We start from the raw sequence: 20,619 nt of genomic DNA, 5'->3' as shown, positions 1-20,619 counted from the left end.
CCCTATCTTCCTAACTACCAGGAAAATAGCTGAAGAGAGTAGATAATAATAGTTTATGTTAAAACAAGGCCTAACGTATTTTCTCATTTGTTTTAGATAGCTAATGCAAGTATTATTAACTCCATTTTATAGAGAGGAAAATTGAGGACCCAAAATGACCTCCCTAGGGTCACAAAGTTAATTAGTGAAACCATTGAGACTCCAACCTTTATCATAGGTCCTTTCTAGCTCTTTTGTTGTTATTATTAATATTTAATTTTTTCCAATAACATGTAAAAAATTTAGCATTCTTTTTTAATAATTTCTCTTGATCTACAAGACTGTTCTAATCTAGCCCCCTTCGTTGTACAGATTAGAAAACTGAAACCCAGAAAAGATAGGTGACCTGATCAAGGTCACACAGGTAGCAAATTAGCAGAGCCTTCGACCCTTAGAACTCAGGTCCTGTTGTTTCAACTTCGATCCACAACACCCAGAGGAAGACAGGAGAGTGAGAAAGTAGAAAAGGGGGAAAGGAAATAGAGTTTCTTGGAGGAAGAGAGAGGAAAAGAAGCAATGAAGAAAAAAAAAAAAAAACAAGACAAAAAGAGCAAAAGAGGAAAAAATGGAGGGATAGAGGCAAGGGAAGAGCATCCTCCGAGAATGGAAGGCAAATCAAGAATGCAACTTCTAACCGTTATGTGCACCTGGCCTCACAGACGCACCGCAACCTTGGTTGGCTGCAGACGCCTCGTACCGCACACAATCCCCGGGCCCGGGGCTCCAATTCCCTGAGGGCGGGCCAGCAGCCCCCCAGCACCAGGGGCTTCTCTCTCCCTCGCAGGGTTTGCCCAGGAATCCCGGGCGGTTACTTGAGTGCCGCATTGAGCTCGGAGAGAGGCTGGCTACCCGCCAGCCTCGGGAAGGGATTGATCAAGTCAGCGCAATCCCTCCCGCGCCGGCTGCGCTGATTCAGTGAAACCCTGCATCGGGCTGGGGAGGTGGAGGCGGCTGTCCTCGCCTGACTCCTGCAGCAGAGACGCTCTCGGCGGCCGCCCTCCCCCTCTGGCCGGGGCAGCAGGCCCTCCCAGTGACATTTAACTCGTCCTTCCCCTGGAATTCCTTTCCAAAACGGGACGGAGTTGTTTTCGGTCTCACTCTGATTAGCTTCCCCCGCCCCTTTTTATTGTATCCGAGGAGTTAAAACTGGAAGGATTCGCCGAAGCCATCTGGTCCAAGTCCCTCATTTTGCAGATGAAAAAGGTGAGGCCCAAAGAGGACGAGTGTCTCGTCCAAAGACCCACAGCGAGGAAGGAGCAGAGCCAGCATTTAAATCTAGATTATGGTTTCAAATCCAGGGGTCTACCTATTGCACCGAGTCGGGTTTTTCCCCCACTCTTCCAGGGTCCAGGATCACCGCCAGTCGGCCGGGACTCCCTAAGACTGAAGCGCCAACTTCCCACTCCCCTGAACCCCGGCAAAGCCTTTGGTTTATCTGCTCTGAATTCCGGAGTAGGCAGTCAAGCTCTGCCTCTGGTGCTGCGGACCAGAGCTTGCCAAGAGGGATCTGGTAACGTAGGCTCTTCAGCCAGACCCAAGCCCATGTGCATCCGTAAGCCACCCGTGCCAAATCCGCAAAGATCGCGTTATGGGGTTATAGGAGAGGTTTGGGAAGTCTTTACACCTACTTTACTATTTTCCAGAGGGCTGGGGCTGCACTGCTGTGAAAAACAGCTTCTCACTAGGAAGTCAGGGAAGAAGGTCCTAGAATGATTTGCAGAATTCCCCCAAAGAAATGCTTCCACAGAAATGCCCAGACCTACCCCTGCAAGGGCTCCCTTGGCTAGGAATTTATTGCTACCGGTACTTGAGCCGCTGACACCATTAGATTTCCCCCAGCCACCAACTTCCGGATTTTTCCCCTTCCTCCCCGGACATATTTGTATATCTCCTTGTTTTGTTCTCTGTGTATGTGTCCACGTGCCTGTACTTTCCCAAACAAGGTAATCCTAGGATTTAACAATTCTCACTGTCCAGTTCCTACTTATATCTAGCCTGAATCTATCCTGCTTTTCCCTGTCCAAGAAGAAAATGAAGGAGGAGGGAGGAGGAGGAGGAGGAGGAAGAAAAGAAAGAGGAGGAGGAGGAAGAGGAAGAAGAGAAGGAAGAGGAGGAGGAGGAGAGAAAGGATGTAAGAAAAAAAAGAATGTGGTGCTGAACATCTAGTATAAAGGAAATAAAAGGCCATGTAGTCCAACTATCCTTCTTTTACAGATAAGGCAACTGAGGCCCAAGGGGGTTAAGTGGCTTGCCCAATGTCACAGAGATGTTCAATAAAAGTGAGCATCTCTAAGTGTAAGAGCCACAACAAGATTTGGAACCATCTGAACTGATTTTCACAGGAGCGTAGATTTAAAGTAGGCACCTACCCTAGAGTAATCTCATCAACTTTACAGATGAGGAAACCAAGGTCCTTAGAGAATAGATGATTAGCCCAAGGTCACAGATAGTAAATGACAGAGGCAGCATATGAACACCCAGGTTTTTGAACTCCAAAGCCAAGTGCTCCTTATTTATACTCTACCATCCCAGCTCTGCTTGGGTGCCCTTGGACACATCTCTTCTCTTCTCTTCTCTAGCATAGCTTTTCCTCATCTGTAAGAGGGGCAACTAGGTTGCTCAGTGGTTAGAGTGCTGAGCCTGGAGTCAAGAAGACTCCTCTTCCTGAGTTCAAATCCAGTTTCAGACACTTATTAATTGTGTGACCCTGAACAAGTCACCTATCCCTGTTTACCTCAGTTTCCTCGTCTGTAAAATAAGCTGGAGAAAGAAATGGCAAACCATTCCAGTAACTTTGCCAAGAAAACCCCAAAAGGGGTCACAGAGAGTTGGACACAATTGGAAAACAATTGAACAAAGATGAAGAGACCTTAGATGTTACCTAAAGTCTCTTCCAGTTTTAGGTCAAAGTTCTTAAACGCTTTTTGAGCAAACATGGGAACTGGTGCAGGTGAGGAAGATAACCACTGCCCAGCAGAAATCTGCTTTGCATCCTGCTGGTTTTGTGCTCCTTTACAGAATGTTAGTGAATGAGTGGTCTTAGACATCATCTCATCCCCCCACAGCCCTACACACATACCCTCCAGAAAGGTGAAATGTCCAATATCATATAGCTTGTTAATGGTAGGTTCAGTTTCCTGACTTCTAGGCCAATGTTCCTTCCAGGAACCACTTTTCTTCCTTTCTTCCTTCCTTCCTTCTTTCCTTTTCTTTCTTTCTTTCTTCCTTCCTTTCTTTCTTTCTTTCTTTCTCTCTCTCTCTCTCTCTCTCTCTCTCTCTCTCTCTCTCTCTCTCTTTCTTTCCCTACTATCCTTTGTTAATAGATTAACACATTGCAATTTTCAAATCCGTGACATTCTGGCAAGGCCTTCCTTTCACCTCTGCTCCCAAAAGGACCTGGGAACAGTTACAAAGTCAGACTAAGGATGCTATTTGGGCAAGTATGCACCACTTGCCTCTCCCCGGATCCTATTTACAGAAACAAGCCCAAAGGTGCTTCTAACAGATGACCTTCTAACAGTAGGTTTCAACTCTTCTCACCAGAGGTTTTCATTCTGACCATCCTGACATAGAGTTAGAGGAACCAAGATGCTGCAAAATCCACAATGGCTGCCTCTCTGGGAGAGATCTATTCCAGCTTGCCCAGGTGAGCATCCAAGAGCTGTGGGGACCCCCCAGCAAAGAAGGGGTACTCAACTCTTAGACCAGATTTCCTTCACCACAAAGTGCAGCTTTATATCCAAATGAAACCATCTCAATTCCCTTAAGCACATAAAACGAAAGGGGAAATTGGAATGACTGACTGCAACAGAGTCTGCACTATCTCTTTAAAGATGAGGAAGCAATTTCTTTGAGTCCCAATGCAGAAGAGCACATATAGCCACCTGACTCCTGTGTGTTTAGGTGGATAACTTATCTGTAATACATTCGAGTTTCCAGAGCCAATCATTTCTGTTTCCACCATGGCCTAGAGGAGGAGAGGAACAAGCTGGAGAGGAACAAGCTGAGTTTCTAAATGACAGAGAACTCTTTGGAAATGAAAGGCCAAGTAACAACTCCGGGCGGGGAGGGAGCCCCCCCCCCCCCCCTTCCCGCACGGTTAGGTGGTGCAGTGCAGTGAATAGGCAGTGAATAGCTCACAGGCCCTGGAGTCAGGAGGACCCAAGTTCAAATCGGGCCTCAGACAGTTGACACACTTACTAGCCCCCGTGACCTTGGGCAAGTCATTTAACCCCAATTGCCCTGCCTTCCCCCCTCCAAAAAAAAAAAAAGTTACTTATGCTGATAAACAACCCTGGTGGGACAAAAACAGGAACCTAGGCTTCCCTTCCCATGTCCCTCCAGGCAAGATTACTTCTGAGGCCCAATAGAGGAAACTTCATCAAATTCAATGAGTCTACTCCATGTCTAGCATTGCCTAGGTATTAGGCATCCAGAAGTAAATGTAAAACAGACGCTGCTGTCTAAATGCTTATGATACAATTCTAGGGGCCTAGCATGGTGTAGTGGACACATTCTCTGGATTTAAGAATCAGAGGACCTGGGTTCAAATCCCAGCTCTTCTCCTTACTAGCCAGGTGACCTTGGAAAGTCTTTTTATCTCTCTGAGTCTGTTTCCTCATCTGTAAAACCAGATGACCTCTATGATCCCTTCCAAAACTGTGACCCATTAGAATGTGAACTCCTTGAAGGTCAGAGACTATACTTTGCCTCTTTTTGTTTCCCCAGCACTTGGCACAGTGACTGGCACATAGTGGGTGCTTAATAAATGTTCACTGACTATACTATGAAATGAGAGGTATTCACATAATCAATACAAGCAAGGGAAAGTGTGATTTAGTATAAAGGAGAAGTCTAGGTAAGCAATAGACAGAATCTATTTTTTGAGGGAGAGAGAAAATCTTCAGGGTTCTGCCTTCTCAACCACTATTTCTCTATGCCTTGTTAGGTGCAGCTAACCAGATAGATTGGTAAATGTGAATTAAAGTTTCACAAAGTGGGGGAGCTTAAGGAGTTGTGATCTAGCAGAAAGAACACAAAAAAGTACTGAGTTTCCCATGGGGGGTCTGCTTCTCATCCTGCCACCTGGTTGACCTTCTGGTCTCGTTTCCTCATCCAAAAACTGGGCATAATAACAACTCCCTCTTTTAGCTTATAGGCTTACCCAGAGGCAAAAATAAGAAAAAAGATCTGCAACTTAACTACATGAGTGACCTTGAGCAAGTCACTTAAACTTCTCTCTGCCTCTGTTTCTTCAAATGTAAAATTAAGAGATAGGACTAAAATGGTCTTCCTCCAAATTCTAAATCTCTCTCCCTATGAATATGAAAGCATACTGCCTCGGGCTTACAGTCCATACAAGCAAAGCCTACACACTCTGACAGTGAAGACAAGCAACATTTCAGCCAAGCTGACATCTCCGTCTCCTGGTTGCTGTACTTGCTGTCCTCCATACCTAGAATGCATTTCCTCATCATCTGTGACTCTTAGACTCTACCTCGGTTTCCTTCAAAGGTCAGCTCCCATTCCTCAACTTCCTATAGGATACCTTCCCTCATCCCCTCACATACTGGTCTTCCCCACAAAAATTTTCATATACATATGTAAATTTATTTCATATATGTATGCATGTAGATAGAAGATAGATTAGACAGATTAGATAGATAGATACCTCAAAGGATCATGAATAGAAGTCCAATATTAGTTGCAATAATAACTCACATTTCTACAGTCCTTTAAAGTATACAAACTTTCCTCACAACACACATGTGAGATAGATCATACATGTATCACTGTTCACATTCTCTTGATGAAAAAACTAAAGATCATGTTAAATAATAGCTTCATACAACTGTGTCAGAGCTAGTATTGGAACTCACATCTCTCCAGACTCCAACCAACCCAAGCATCTCCGGTCTCTTTTGATAACCTTCTGGCCTAGGCTGGGCCTAACTCAAGCCAGTCCCTGGATGGTTTCGGCTAGCTATTGGAACAAAATAAATAATAACAACAATAACTAACATTTATATAGCACCTACTGTGTACCTGTCACTATGTTAGGAGCTTTACATATATCATCTTATTTAATCCTTACAACAATCCTGAGAGGTAGGCACCATTATGACCCTCATTTTATAGGAAACTGAGGCAAATAAGTTAGGTGATTTGTCTAGGGTCACACAACTAAGAATTGTCTAAAGCTGGATTTGAACTCAAGTCTTCCTGACTCCAGATCCAACATTCTATCCATTGTGCCACCTAGCTCCTAGTGTCTCACCTATGAGACACTAACAAATCATTCAGTAGTTAACAAAAAGAGACTTACTTAACTGTAGCTGAAGAAGGATATCCAACAAGATAGGTGTCAAGGACACTTCAACTTAATTCAGGTGAGCAAAGATCCCTTGCCTAAGTTACCATCATAATGCACAAGTCAAACATCAAAAGTCCCTGTAGTTCCTCATGGCTGCTTTGTACTCAGATACCAAGGAATCCACCACAATCTAAGCCCAAGCAGCAACATCTAGAGGAAGATTTCAATACCTTTTAAGGGAAAACTAGCCTAACTTGCATGGAAGAAAAGTTAGGATATTGGCACTACCACTACATCCATGAAGTTCTTTAAGCCCTTCTGGAAATGCTGTCGATTTTAAGCCTGCATCATTTCTTAGAGGTAATGAGTTTCATAAGCCTACTATACTGGAATAAAATAGTACCTCCCTTTATTTGTCCTAAATTTGCCTCTCAAACTGCCATAAAAAAAAGACAGAATGGAGTTGGTAAACTAGAAGTAAGAGAGATTAATTTTATTTCTGGTAAAATTCTAGAATGTATTATTAGCAAAGGGATAGCTAGTAAACATCTAGAAAAGGAAGCCATCATTGCAAAGAGCATGATTTCCACAATAACCTCAGTTCCTTTTTTAGTAGTACTACTAGACTGGTAGATCAAGGGAATTCTATAGATAGTTAGGTTGCACCATAGCACCTGGAGTCAGGAAGACTCCTCTTCCTGAGTTCAAATCTGGCCTCAGACATTTACCAGCTATGTGATCCTGGGCAAGTCCTTAACCCTATTTGTCTCAGTTTTTTCATCTGTAAAATGAGCTGGAGAAGGAAACAGCAAACCACTCTAGTATCTCTGCCAAAAAAAAAACCCACATATGAGGCCATAAAGAGTCAGCCCCAATGGAATAATAACAAAAATTAGTTTACATAAATTTTAGCAAAGCCTTTGACAGTCTCTCATACTATTCATATGGACAAAATGGAGATATGGTGGCTTTTCAATAGTATAATTAAGTGATTTCAGAAGTGGGTAAATGGTTGGACATAAACAGAGATCATTAATGTTGCAGTATAGACCTGGAAGTAGGTGTTTATTAAAGTACCTACAGGGATCAGTTTTTAACCCTGTGCAAACAATTTTATCAATATCTTGGATAAAGGCATAGATGGCATGCTTATCAAATTTTCAGCTGACCTAAAGCTGAGAAGAAGAGTTAACATACATGTCAGAGTAAGAATCCCAAAAGCTCGTGACAGGCTAGAACACTGGACCAAACCCAGTAAGGGAGAATTTAAAGGAATGATTGTAGGCTGTTCCTTTAAACAAGGAATTTTAAGATTGGATTGTGTGGATTAGATTTTTTTTAATCTACAAGGAGAAGTGTGGCTAAACAATAATTTATCTGAAAAGGATCTGAGATTTTAGTGGACTGGAAGTCCCATATGGGCAGTTAGGTGGCACAGTGTATAGAGTGCCACACCAGGAGTCAGGAAGACTCATCTTCCTAAGTTCAAATCCAGCTTCAGATATTTACTAGCTGGGTGACCCTGGGCACTTCACTTAACCCTGTTTGCCTCAATTTTCTCATCCATAAAATGAACTGGAGAAAGAAATGGCAAATCACTCCAGTGTCATTGCCAAGGAATCTCCAAATGGAGTTACAAAGGGTTGGACACAACTGAAAAATGACTGAACACCACATTCCATTAGAATCAACAGGATGATATAGTAGGCCAAAGCCAAAGTAACTTTAAATTGAATTAATGATACACAGCTCCTACAACTAGGAGTCCCATGTAAAGTATTGTTTTCTGCTCTGGGAGCTACATTTTAGGAAGGGTACTGGTAATGTGGAGTCTCAGGAAGGCCTAGGCTCAAGACCTGCTCCATCCTCCTCTCAGGAATATTAAAAAAGTGTTTTAAGATTATCCTAAAACCTTTGGACTAATTTGAAGGCAGGAAGTTCTATCAGTTTTTAGTCAAATTTCTAAGGAAAGAATACTCCACCATAGAATGTCCAACCGCTCCTGGAGCCTTCTCAATCTGGAATATCCCTCTATAAGACTCATTCCCTTCTCCCACTGGTGACTTCCTCCTAAAACCTCCATTTTGTGGAGGACTCCAGACTGGCCTTAAGTCCTATTTCTGGCTTAAAAGGCTTCCTTTTGTGTGTGTGCATGTTAATTTGTGTGTGTCTGTGTGGTGTTCCCCCAACTGGAATGTAAGTTCCTTGAAAGCAGGGACTCTTTTTTTTCCTTCTTGCATTTGTCTCCCTAGAGTTCAGTATAGTCCTGTTGATGATGACCTAGGGTCTAGATCAAACCAACTTGTAAAACCAGTCTGTGAAGTTGTGGCTGCCATTTGTCCTTTCCCACCCTTGAGCTCTGCCCTTTCTCCCTATCCCACACTCCACCTAGGCAACACCCTGTGACCCCTTTTGTTCTTACTTAATCTCTTCATTTCTTCTCAGGCCTGGCCCACACCCTCCTTTGTCCTTGCCTTTTGTCTCCTTCAACCTGGCCCAAATCTTATATAAACTATCTATTCACTTGCTCCTCTTGGTCAGCTCTGACCTTTGTCTATGCATTGACGCCCCTCCCTTCTGGTCAGCCCTGACAATGGCAGCCCTATCCTTTAAAGGTAAAAGCATGTACCCCTCTCACTCGCAGGTCCCCTAAAGGACTCTTGCCCGCTTCTCATGAAAGTGTAACAATAAACTTCTACAACTCTCACTCCAATTAAGCCTGAGACCTTGAATTCTTTCCAGACGCTATTGAAGGTTTTCTGGTCTTAGATAAGATCATAATTCCTGCTGAACCTATTGGGATCCCGTCCCCCATCACTGTCACATAGTAACATGCTTGTTTCTTTCCCTCCTTCCTTCTTTCCATCAAACTTCCTTTCTTCCTTTCTCTTTTCCCTCCTCCTTTTCTCCCTTTATTTTTTTTCCTTCCTTCTCTTCTTACTTTCATCCTTTTCTCCTCCTTCCTTCCTTTCTTTTCTTCCTCTTGCCTTCCCTCCTTCTTTCCTCATATTCATTCTCTCTTCCCTTCTTTATTTCTTTTCTCTTTCCCTTCCTTCTTGCCTTCCTTTCTTCTTTCTTTCCTTCCCCACTTCCCTCATTACTTTCACCCTTTCTTCTCTCGTTCCTTACTTCCTCTCCTTCCTTTTTTTCTTTCTTCATTCCCTTACTTCCTTTCTCTTTTCCTTCCCTCTTTCATTTCATCCTTCTTCCCTCCTTTTTTCCTTCCTCCCCTCTTTTGTTTCTTTCTTTCCTTTCTTCCCTTCTTCCTTCCCTCTTTCCTTTCATTCTTCCTTGCCTCTTTCCTTCCTCCCTCTCTCCCCTCCTTCATTCCTTCTGTCTTTTCCTCCTTCCTTCCTACTGTCCTTTCCCTTCTTCCTTACTTCCTTTCTCCTTTTCTTCCCTCTTTCATTTCATCCTTCCTTCCCTCCTTTATTTCCTTCCTCCCCTCTTTTGTTTCTTTCCTTTCTTCCCATATTCCTTCCCTCTTTCCTTCCATTCTTCTTTGCCTCTTTCCTTCCTTCCTCTCTCCCCTCCTTCCTTCTTTCATTCTTTCATTCCTCCTTTCCTTCCTTCCTTCCTTCCTTCCTTCCTTCCTTCCTTCCTTCCTTCCTTCCTTCCTTCCTTCCTTCTTGAGCCTAGCCTTATCTCTTAGGAAAGCATGTAAAAGGTCAAGAACAAAGTTAAGGCTCCTGATATTAGATTAAGGTTGGTCACCAAATTTAGAACTAGAAACACATCCAGCCTACTTAAGGTCATTTGGCCTTTCCCATACCCCAAAGGGATTAGAGTTACGATTTATCTAAAACCAATACTCTCTTTTCCCATTTCCTGAAGGGATTAGGGTATTGAACCAGGGAGGCAGTCTTTTTTATTATTTCCAGGCACCTGTCACCAACTAGAGGAGATGAGCCCTTGGGAAGAGTGGCCAAAAAGGGATTCAGTGGTTTTAGAAGACTGATTCTCAGGGGTATTCTGAAAAAAACAATTAAGCAAGTATTATTGTCTAAAAATGATAAGGTAGAACATGAACCCTGAAATGTGTCATTTTTCCTTGTTCAAGATTCCTATAAATGCTATTTCAAAATGTCTTGTGTGGGAGACATGTATGAGGGCACGAGGAGACTGTCAGTTATTTAGAATAATGTTAAATTAATATAAATTGTTGCTGGCAAGCTACTGAAAGGAACTGAAGGAAATTAGAGAATTTATCCTGGACAAGAGAAGACTTGGCAGGTCTTGCAGAATAGTGGTGAGAGAGTTGTCCTGAGATTCAGGAAGACCCAGATTCAAGGCCTTCCTCAGATGTACCCAGACACTGAGACCCCTAGGCAAATTAGTTGGCTTGTCAATGTCTCAGGTAACTTCTTTTTTTTCTTTTGGAGGGCAATTGGAGTTAAGTAACTTGCCCAAGGGCCGGAACCAAACTGGAGTCCTCCTGACTCCAGGGCACCACCTAGCCACCCCTCAGGCAACTTCTTAAAACTATAAAATACATAGCAATTTGAGGGGATTTCCTCAATTCCCTGTGAGGAAACCCTCTCAACCAATAGGATGACCTGGGGAAGGGGCAATGATGTACACGCCTTCAAGTATTTGAAGACTTGTCATTAAAAGAGGAATTAGATTTGTTTTGCTTAACCCCAGAGGGAATAAGTAGAAAAAGTCGATGGAAGTAAGAGAAAGGTAGGTTTGTTGTTGTTTAGTTGGGTCCAACTCTTTGTGACTCCCACTGACCATCCTGTCCATAGGGTTTTCTTGGCAAAGATACTGGAATAGTTTCCTTCTCCAATGGATTGAGGCAAACAGAGGTTAAGGGACTTGTCCAGAGTCACACAGCCAGTGTCTGAGGTCACATTTGAACCCAGGTCTTAATGACTACAGGCCCAGTGCTCTACTATGCCCACTATGCCACCTAACCACCTTCATGAAGCATGAGATATAAAAAAACCATCCTAACAATGAGAGTAATCCAAAAGTAAAATAGGAAGCTCCTTCACATTGAAGGTCTTTAAGAAAGGTTGGATTCGGGGCGACTAGGTGGTGAAGTGAGTAAAGCAGGACCCGAGTTCCGTTCCAGCCTCAGACACTTAACACCCATACAAAAAACTAGCCATGTAACCTTGGGCAAGTTACTTAACCCCAATTGCCCTCCAAAAGAAAAAAAAAAGGTTGGATTGGCCACTTGAGTATGTTGTAGGGGAATGGGTAGGACTAGATGCCCTCCAAAATCCCTTCCAACTTTCAGATTCTGTGATTCAAGTTTTCCAGGAAATGGCAGATAATTCCTGGTTCATCTTAACCAGACCTTCTATCCCTATAGATGATGTTTCATCTCTCATCTCCATGCCTTTGTACAAGTTGTCTCCTGGGTGTGGAAAACATTCCCTCCTCAATTCTATGTCTTTCCTAGCTTCCTTCAAAGTACAACATGGGCCTTTTCTGATTCCCTCCTTCCCTATTATTAGCACTGTTTCCCTCTTGAAATTACCTGGTATTGATGACCGACTGTGATAGACTTAGCTATTCTAATCAGTACAATGATCCAAGACAATTCCAAAGACATCATGAAGAAAAATGCTATCCACCTCCAGAGAGAGAACTGGTGAACTCTGAATACAGATTGAAAACACACCTTTTTTCAGTTACTATATTTTTTCTTGCTTTTTTTCTTTTTCTTTTCTTTCTTTTTTGCAAGATGGATAATAGGAAAATATGTTTTGCATGACTTCATATGTATAACTGATATATTGCTTGTCTTCTCAATGGGTGGGAGGGAGAGAATTAGGAACTCAACTTTTTTAAAATTAGTATTAAAATAAAGTGTAATTTTAAAAATTACCTTGTATTCATTTATTTGTGTACAGTACATGTGTTCTTTCCCCCTCTCCCCGAAATGGAATGAATGTAAGCTCTTTGAGGGCAGGGACCATTCATTTCATTTTTGTCTCTCTATCTCCCATTTCTAGAACTTAGTAGCCCTTAATATATGTTTACTCAGTCTTTTTGGACTGTTATCTACTCTGTTGTTATTGTATAGCCCCCTTACCTTGATCATGTTTGTTGCCTTTCTCTGTGCCTCCAGTGAAGAAAATGCTTTCACAGATTATGAATCATGACTAGGTACCAGACTGGGGATTATGCTAGTGGACTCAGCAATACTTTGCACTCCAGAATCTCCATAGGTATAGAGAAACCCAGCACTAAAGACTGAACACCCCAAGCCTAAAATGGAACCCAGACCAACAAAAGGGTTTCAGTGTTGCACTCCAGAAGATAAGTAGGAGGGCCCCTAACTACTTGAAGGGTAAGATGCAGAAGCACAAAAAGGGGGGAGGATCTTAATATAGATCAGATTTCATCGATTTCTCAAATGAGAAAGGATGTCTATGGACAATCTAAGCTGAATACCTTACTTTGCTTTATTTTTCTTTTGTCCAGTTATACTTTTGCCTCACCTTTTGTGTAGTAAAAGCTGTGAGAAGAAAAAGAACTGGATTTTAAGTCACTGGACTTGGGTTCAAATTCCGATTCTGCCACTTCCTACTTATGTGACTTTGGACAAATCACTTACTCTGTCCAGGCCTCAGCTTCTACATGTGTAAAGTAAGGGATTTGGATTAGATGACCTCTGAGGTTCTAAATCTATGATCTTTTCCATCTACAAAGCCATGGCATATACATGGTATAAAGCAGATCTTTCTGACCCTATTGGACCCAGAACTAGTCTGAAGCAGAGAAAAGGGGAGTGTATATCTTTTAGACATGGAAAAAATCTGGGAAAAGTTGGTAGGTTTTTGCTCAGGGAGTTGTTGGACCATGATAAAAATGGGTTTGAACTTCACAAGTAAAATATTACTCCCAAAATAGAAAGGCAGGTCTGGTAATTCATCTCTGAGGCTCTCAGATCCAAATTTCTACCTTCTCTGCTGTCAAAGATCTCCGAGTCTAACTGGAGAGATATCATGTAAGCAACTATGTACTAACAAGATCTATAAGCCGACATCAGATTGCATGCCATCTTGGGAAGGTGAGAGGGGAAAATTTTTAGAACTAAAAATCTTATACAAGTGAATGCTCAAAATGAAAAATAAACAGATTTTTTTAAAAGAAAGAAAAAATAGAAAATAAACAAGATATAAACAAAATAAATTGAAGGCAATCAATAGAGGGAAGGCACCAAGATTAAGGAGGACGACAGAAGCTGAGATTTGAAGGAAGTCAAGAAAGCCAGGAGACGGAGATGAGGAGGGAGAAAGTTCCAGGCATGGGGAACAGCCTGAGAAAATGCCTGGAGTCAGGAGATGGAGAGTTGCCTGAGAGGAACAGCAAGGAGGACAGAGTCACTGAATCCAATCACACCCCTTTAGCGGATTGAAGAGGTTCAACCACTGCAGTGTGGAAATTCATGATAAAAGTGATTTTAAATTTAGGACAGTAAACATCTGTTAGGCATTGACTGGGTGCAGAACCCTGGGCCAAGGGAGATAGAGACTTTAACACATTCCCTTCCCTAATGATTACTAATCTAGTTAGAGGAATTTCACTCAAAGTCAACTATAATCTAAATCAACATAGTAAACGCATTCAAGATGTTCAAAGCAAAATCTTTTCTGAGGTCTGAAACAGAAAGCTACTGACTAAGGAATTTGGGTTAGACTCATGAAGGAGGTGCATTTCCCCCGCAGTTTTAGAGGATATGTAGGAATTTAAAAGGTAAAAAAAGACCTGTCAGATCCTAGGTGATCATGGTAGGTGCAGGAGGGAAGGGGCCCCTTTTTTATTTTTAAAAAAATCATATTGAGAGCAGCTAGGTGTCAAAGTGAATAGAGCACCGGCCCTGGAGTCAAGAGGACCTGAGTTCAAATTCAGCCTCAGACACTTAACACTTACTAGCTATGTGACCTTGGGCAAGTCACTTAACCCCAATTGCCCTGCCTTCTGCCCTCCAAAAAGACCCCAAAAAATCACATTGATTTCTGAATCCTGTCCCCCTGCCCTGGGGAGCCATTCCTCACTCCCCACTTTTTAACAGCTTGAAGACAAACTCCTTAGTTTGGGTCCCCTTTTAAATTATGGTGCTGGTAGTCCTCTTTCTGCCCACCCCTCCTTCTTCTCTGGCTCTTTTTCCCTAATATGCTTAATTGCTATGATCTGTGTTTAATTATCACTTGCTAGGGTGTTATGTTGTATAAACCCCTTTCCCTTGGTATGTACTTATAAAGGATGAGCTTAATGAGGAGCCAATTAAGGAGAAAGTGAGTGCTCGGTTCCACTTCAAGGAAGGAAAGGGAGAGGGCAGCATCAGAAGGGGAAGGGGAAGAAGGTCCCCCAAGCTTGAAGCTGAAACTGTTGATTATTTCTTATTTCTTATAGGATACTTGGGGCTAGGAGGGCACATTTGGGGACCACAGGTGATCTCACAGTCAAGCATTCATCTATTCACCTACTGAAGTGAAGAAGAAAGCTAATGGTGGTTAGAAAGTGTCATCCTTACCCATTCTGTAGCTGGGGGAGGATCCAGTTACTTGCAAAGCTTTGTTACATGGTGAGGGTGTCTCAGGACTTGTTTATATCCAGGTAGGGCCCGTGGGGGCAAGCAGGAAGCCGGTAGGTTGCCTAGGAAGAGACAGCAGAAGCCTTTCCGTTGTCTCTAGACCCAGTGGGGCCTTCCTTGGCCTGGCCCTGCATCCCAACGCCCCAAAGGTCCCTTCCCCGTCAGAAGTCCTGTCCTGATGTCCTCGGACCCATTTTCTGGCTCCCAGTGATAGACTCTGATTCCCCTGGGACCCAAGCATATTAACCTCCCTATTAAAGTGAGATATTTCTGTAGTTTTGTCAGGGCTTATTTCTAAACTTGGAATAGGTAGGGACAAATCCCTCCTCAGTCCTCACAATAGACTCCTACATCCTCACCCTAGGGTGATTGCTATGAGACTCTGGAACTAAATGCTGGGATTTCACTGGGCTCTCTTGATGGGGAAAGAAGAAAGGGATGAATTTAAGGCTCTCAGCATACCCAAGCTGCCTGTGAAATATCCCTTACCTAACTTAGTGTATATGGTGGTAACAGTAACATTAATATAGACATTAATATTAAGTAATGATGAGTTGCAATCATATGATGCTTTCTTCCTTCCCCCCCCCCCCCGGAGCTAAATGGAAAACATTTGCCTACCCTTGTGCCAAATCATGGTGTGTCCCCACAGGGATGGTATATAATTCTTTTTTTGTTATTTTGGATTTTTTTTGCCTTTTGGGAGGGCAATTGGGGTTATCTGCCCAAGGTTACACAGCTAGTTTTTTTGTGTGGGGGTTAAATGTCTGAGGCCAGAACCGAACTCAGTTCCTCCTGACTCTGGGGCCGACGCTTTAGATGGTATACAATTCTAATCTCCAAGGATAGGATGGGACCAGAAAAGGTGAAAATTCAGATCTGATAGCCTCACGGATGCATTTACCATAGGGATCCTATATCTGCCATGACTTTGTAGACTGAAAGGATCATCAGTTTAGAACTAGGAGGGACCTCAGAGGTCATCTAATCCAACTCCCTTATTTTACACATGTAGAAGCTGAGTCCCAGAGAGATTAAGTAATTTTTCTAAAGTCACATGAGTAGTTAGGTGGCAGAACTGGAATTTGAAACCAGGTAGGAGTTACCTGGATAGAGCTGCAATCTAAAGGGAACAGCATAGTGGTGAAAACTCAGTCCAGAGAGAACCCTGAGACCTCAAGAATGACTGAGCCCTTTCTTATGGGGTTTTTCTTCATGGATATACCCAGTTTCAACACATATTTAGTAAATTCCTACTATATGTGAAGGATTACACTAAACACTGATGGAAATAATAAATTGAGGTAAGACCCAGCCTCTGCCACTGTTGAGTTCAGAGTTCAGTCACACGTGATTATGGTTTGTCCTTCGTTCTCTAAGAGGACTATGACACCAGGAAGATGATGCCAAGATGATCAAGTGAATTGGATTTAGGTGAGGGAGGGCTGTGCAAAGTTGCCAGCCTCATTTTCTCCTCCAGAGCCATCTGGGTCCAGTGGTAAAATATAGATCAGGATGACTGGAGATGGCCCAGGATGTAGTGGGAGACCTTGGCCTTTTTAAGTTAAGTTCTTTCTGAGTTCTCATCTTGACTGAGGCAACACCCATTCAGTGATTGGGTCTATTTAAGAGATGAGCCAATGGATGGCCCCTTTAATAAAAATCTAGTCATATACAGAAATAAAGATGACAAGATTAGAGAATAGGAAAAATTCAAACCAAATGCTATGAAACCTCCAAGAGATGAAGGATTATTACTGATTTGGGGTTGGGGTGGAGCATGCATTGACAGAGAACTACATGCCTCTATGGGGACCTCTGCCTCTTCCTGTCCCCACCTCCCCTCAGGACTCGGATGAAAATAGATGCTCCAGGAAGAATGGACAAGTCTAGAATTTCTTCTGTCAAGGTACATCAGAGTGAAGTTACCACATCTGGAAATCTATTGGGACAAAAGTGGTATGATTTCCATTTCACTCAATTCTGTTTTTAAAGCATTTATTAAGCTCCTATTAAGTGCCAGGTACTAGGCTAGGTGCTAAGGATACAAAATAAAAAACAGTGGTTGTGCTCAAGGAGATTACATTCTATTGACTCAGAGCTGGAGTAATATAGTCCAGGTTTAACAAATACATTTTGACTTGCCTTGAGAAGCACAAAAATCTAAGAACCAGATGGGACCTAAGAGATCATCTGCATCCAATGCCCTCATCTTGGAGTTGAGAAAAAAGAGAATTTAAGTAACTTGCTCAAGGTGACATAGCTAGTCAGTAGCAAATTGGCTTTAGAACTTGGGTCATGAATCTATACTTGCCTCAGCCATTCCTTCCCCCGAGGAATCTCCAATCCAGCCTTGGTTCAAGGCAGTTTCTCTCTTCTCTCCAGAACCATAAAAAGAATAGGCATCATTTTGCAGATTAGGAAAATGAAGTTAGAATGACTTGGCCATGGCCTTGAAGTTAAGTACCAGAGCCCAGATTCCAACCCTAGTCTTTCTGATGCCAAAACCAGTACTTGATTCACCACAATATCCTAATGTAGGATGAAGATGATGAAAGATGTACAATCTACACATTATACTAAGCACTCTTAAAAACACAGCTCTGGCTTCCTGCAATGGAAGATGGGATGCTCCTAAATGTACAGTTCAGGGGCCCAGGGCCCTGATGACATACTCATTTGTGAAACAAAGTACCTAAAGACAAGAGTTAAAAGCATAGGAGGAAACACTAATTTCTTCAGTTTAGCCAGGGAAACCAGTTAAACCAAACAGTGAAGCCAAACTCAGGAAACAGTCCATCAGCCCCACTCTCCCAGCAGAAACTCCAGGCCAGCACCAGAGTCACAAGCCTGCCTAGGCGAGATATCTGCAGAAACCCTGGTCAATTTTCTTTTGGGCTTCACCCTCCACCGTTTTCAGGAGCAACACCCACCTTAAGTGCCTCAGCCCAATGGAATCAAAATCTGCTCAACAGGAAAAGCCCTGTCAGATGGCAGAGGCCTCAGCTTTCTCTTAAGCATAGCTACGATTTATGAGGATATTAAGTTCCATTCAAATAACATTCCATAATCATTCAAAATTTGATACTACCATAAAAATTATCACACGCATATAGATAGCTATATAGATAAATATAATGGCATATTAATAAATACTCACTCTTATTCCTTCCAGTCTTACAGGTCATTTCTCAATATTACAATCCCACCCCCTCCCAAAAAAATATTTTAAATGGGATGCCTTTGAAGAAGGTAGGCTCTTCCAAAGTGCTTCGTGAAATACTTCACTACCCATTCTCCACCCCACCCCTATTTTCCAACCCTACTACAAAAGCCGGGAGTGGACAAGAACCAGCAAAAGGTGGGCACTGATGCAAGTAGAAAGCAGAGGCTCTGTAGGTGCCAGAGTAAAGAAGTTGAAGGGTGGGACGCTGAGCAGGAGCTCCCTGCTGGTGCATAGTGGCGACCACCAGACCAAACTGAAACAAAGTTGCAAACAGCTCTAAAGATGTGATAAGAATTCCACCCACAACACACACACACACACACACACACACACACACACACACACACTTCCCTTCTGCACCCTCCCATTGCGCAAAGACACTGGAAATCTGGTGTCCAGCGGTGTTCACCCCAAAGCCTCCTCCCCACCACCTCCTCGTTCTAAGCTTTAGGTGTCTGAAGCTGCAAAGGACTGAGGTGGGAAGTGGGCAAGCTGGTAGGTGAGGCGCTGGCGGGGGGGTGGGGAGGTGGGGAGTGGAAAGGTCTGCGGGTGCCGCCTTGGCACGCTCCGCAAGGAGAGCAAGCGTCGGAGCTAGGTGGTCGGAGAAACCGCTACCTTCCTGCGCTCCTGCACTGGGAATAGCTGGACCGCCGCCCTCTCCAAACCTACCCCATGCTGGGCGACCCTCTCCTGATGTGCTACCTCCCTCTCCTTATGGGAAAGCTGGAGAAGACCAAACGCCAGCGACCTTACCCAAAAGCCCGGTGCCCAACCATTTCGCCCCGGTTGGGACTTGGTACCCAGCCCTGGGCATCGTCCTGTCTTCTCCCGGGAGTGCGGAGAAAGCAAAGGCTGTGGCGCGAAGCTGGGACAGGGGCGGGGGGTTGAAAAGGTCTGGAGCGAGGAGACAGAGCCTCAACCCTCCGTCTGCAGTCCGCCACACAACAGTCACTGGAGCTCTGCACCGGCCGGGCTCGGCAAAGTTAGCGCGGAGAAGAGGAGAGCAGAGAGAAAGGGAGGGGAAGAGAGAGGAGGGGAGGGAAAAGGAGGGGGCGGGGAGCGAGGAGGTAGGGAAAGAAAAAGGAGCTTCCTTCTGCCCCCTGGAGCTGGCTGTGGGAGATGCTGCTGGAAGAGGAGGAGGAGGAAGAGGAGGAGGAGGAAGAGGTGGAGGTGGAAGTGGAGGAATAGAAAAGGAGAGAAAAAGGGAAAGAAAGAGGGAGAGAACCTGCCAGCCCTGCAGTCGGAGGCTCCAGGACACGGACTCAAATGTCCGAGAAGAAACCTCTCTCCAGATACCCTCCTCCACCCTTGCACCAACTGCTTACCGTCCTAGCGAGTCAGGGGAAGAGCAAGGGACCCCCTGCTCCTTTCCTGACGGAGGAGAGAAGGGGCTTTATACCCGCCGTGATGGGCCAACAGGGAACACTCTCCAGCCCTGCACTGCAGTGCCAGCCAGCACGTGGGCAGCCCAGCCCTCCGTTCCCCGGCCACCGGCTGCAGCTATCCCGGCCTGTGTTGTGGGTTATATAAGGGGCAGACAATTTGGGGGGGGGGGGGGGGGGGGGGGGGGGGGGGGGGGGACCGGGGGGATTGTGTAGACAAGGAGTCTCTGACTTCCCCCTCCCCCGCCTCGACCCCAATTGGGGCAAAGAGATATTGCACATTCCTGAAAGCCTCCAGCTCCGGCAGTCTAGTAGGGACGCTGAGTTGCTGCCTGGCCAGCTGCAAACTGCAACAGGGACTTCTGGACATAAGCAACTGTTAGGACTCCCAGAATCTTGCGTCTGGGCTGCAGCTTCTGCACCATTGCCTTATTTCTATCACCTCCCACCTCACAAGCTGAATAGATGAATCGCCAGGACCCTGGTCAGCTGCCAAACTCTGGAATGTTCATAGCAAATCAAGAGGGAGGAAGCCCAAGAGATCTAACCCCGGCCCCTTCATTTTACAAAAGAAGAAACTGGGGCCGTGAGAAGCCAAGAGGCCCAAGGTCACACTGCTAGTCAACAACAGAAACAAAATTTTAATTCAAGTCTTCAGTGTGATGCGCAGGAACCCAAATTTTGAGTCAAGTGAACTGCATTCATATCCTGGCTCTGCTCCCTACTACCTGTGTCACTTTAAGTAAACCCCTTCTTCCCCTCTTGGTGCTTCAGTTCCCTTATGCATCAAATGAGAAGTTGGGAAAGAGGACCTCTGAAATATTTTCCAGTTCTCCATGCTATGAACCTATAAACTGAAATTGAGTGTTCTTTCACCATAGCACCTTAGAATTCAGCTTCCCATAATGATAGACCAGAAACAACTCCTTCCCCCTGGTACTGACTCCAGTCCTCATTACCTTTTTCTAAAGGTTACACAGAGCCCACAAGGTTCTCTGGCTGGGAGTCTGGTTAAATAACCCCCATCCTTATCACTTCATCCCTGAGGCTGCAGTATCTCTCTAGCCTGTTTCTTACAGCTCTCTCTCTCTCTCTCTCTCTCTCT

General features: G+C 44.1%; 1 protein-coding gene across 3 annotated transcripts in view; it reads right to left on the bottom strand.

Moving 5' to 3' along the window:
- Positions 1 to 20,619, bottom strand: part of SCN4B (sodium voltage-gated channel beta subunit 4) — a 37,613-nt gene that overhangs the window by 13,437 nt on the left and 3,557 nt on the right. Inside the window, exon 1 of one of the 3 annotated variants that reach the window (XM_069066699.1) lies at positions 18,886 to 19,123. The exons of the other annotated variants lie outside the window; for them this stretch is intronic. Within the exon in view, the coding sequence (XP_068922800.1) occupies positions 18,886 to 18,946 (61 nt within the window). The 5' untranslated portion in view covers positions 18,947 to 19,123. Of the gene's footprint in view, positions 1 to 18,885; positions 19,124 to 20,619 lie in introns of those variants that run through there. 3 annotated transcript variants of the gene reach the window in all.

Source organism: Petaurus breviceps, unplaced genomic scaffold, assembly GCF_028583685.1.
Source record: "Petaurus breviceps papuanus isolate PSGF00001 unplaced genomic scaffold, PetGlider_PUasm1.0 90723, whole genome shotgun sequence".
NCBI lineage: Eukaryota > Metazoa > Chordata > Mammalia > Diprotodontia > Petauridae > Petaurus > Petaurus breviceps.
Note: the sequence above shows the minus strand (reverse complement) of the source record. Positions and strands in the feature narration are given on the sequence as shown.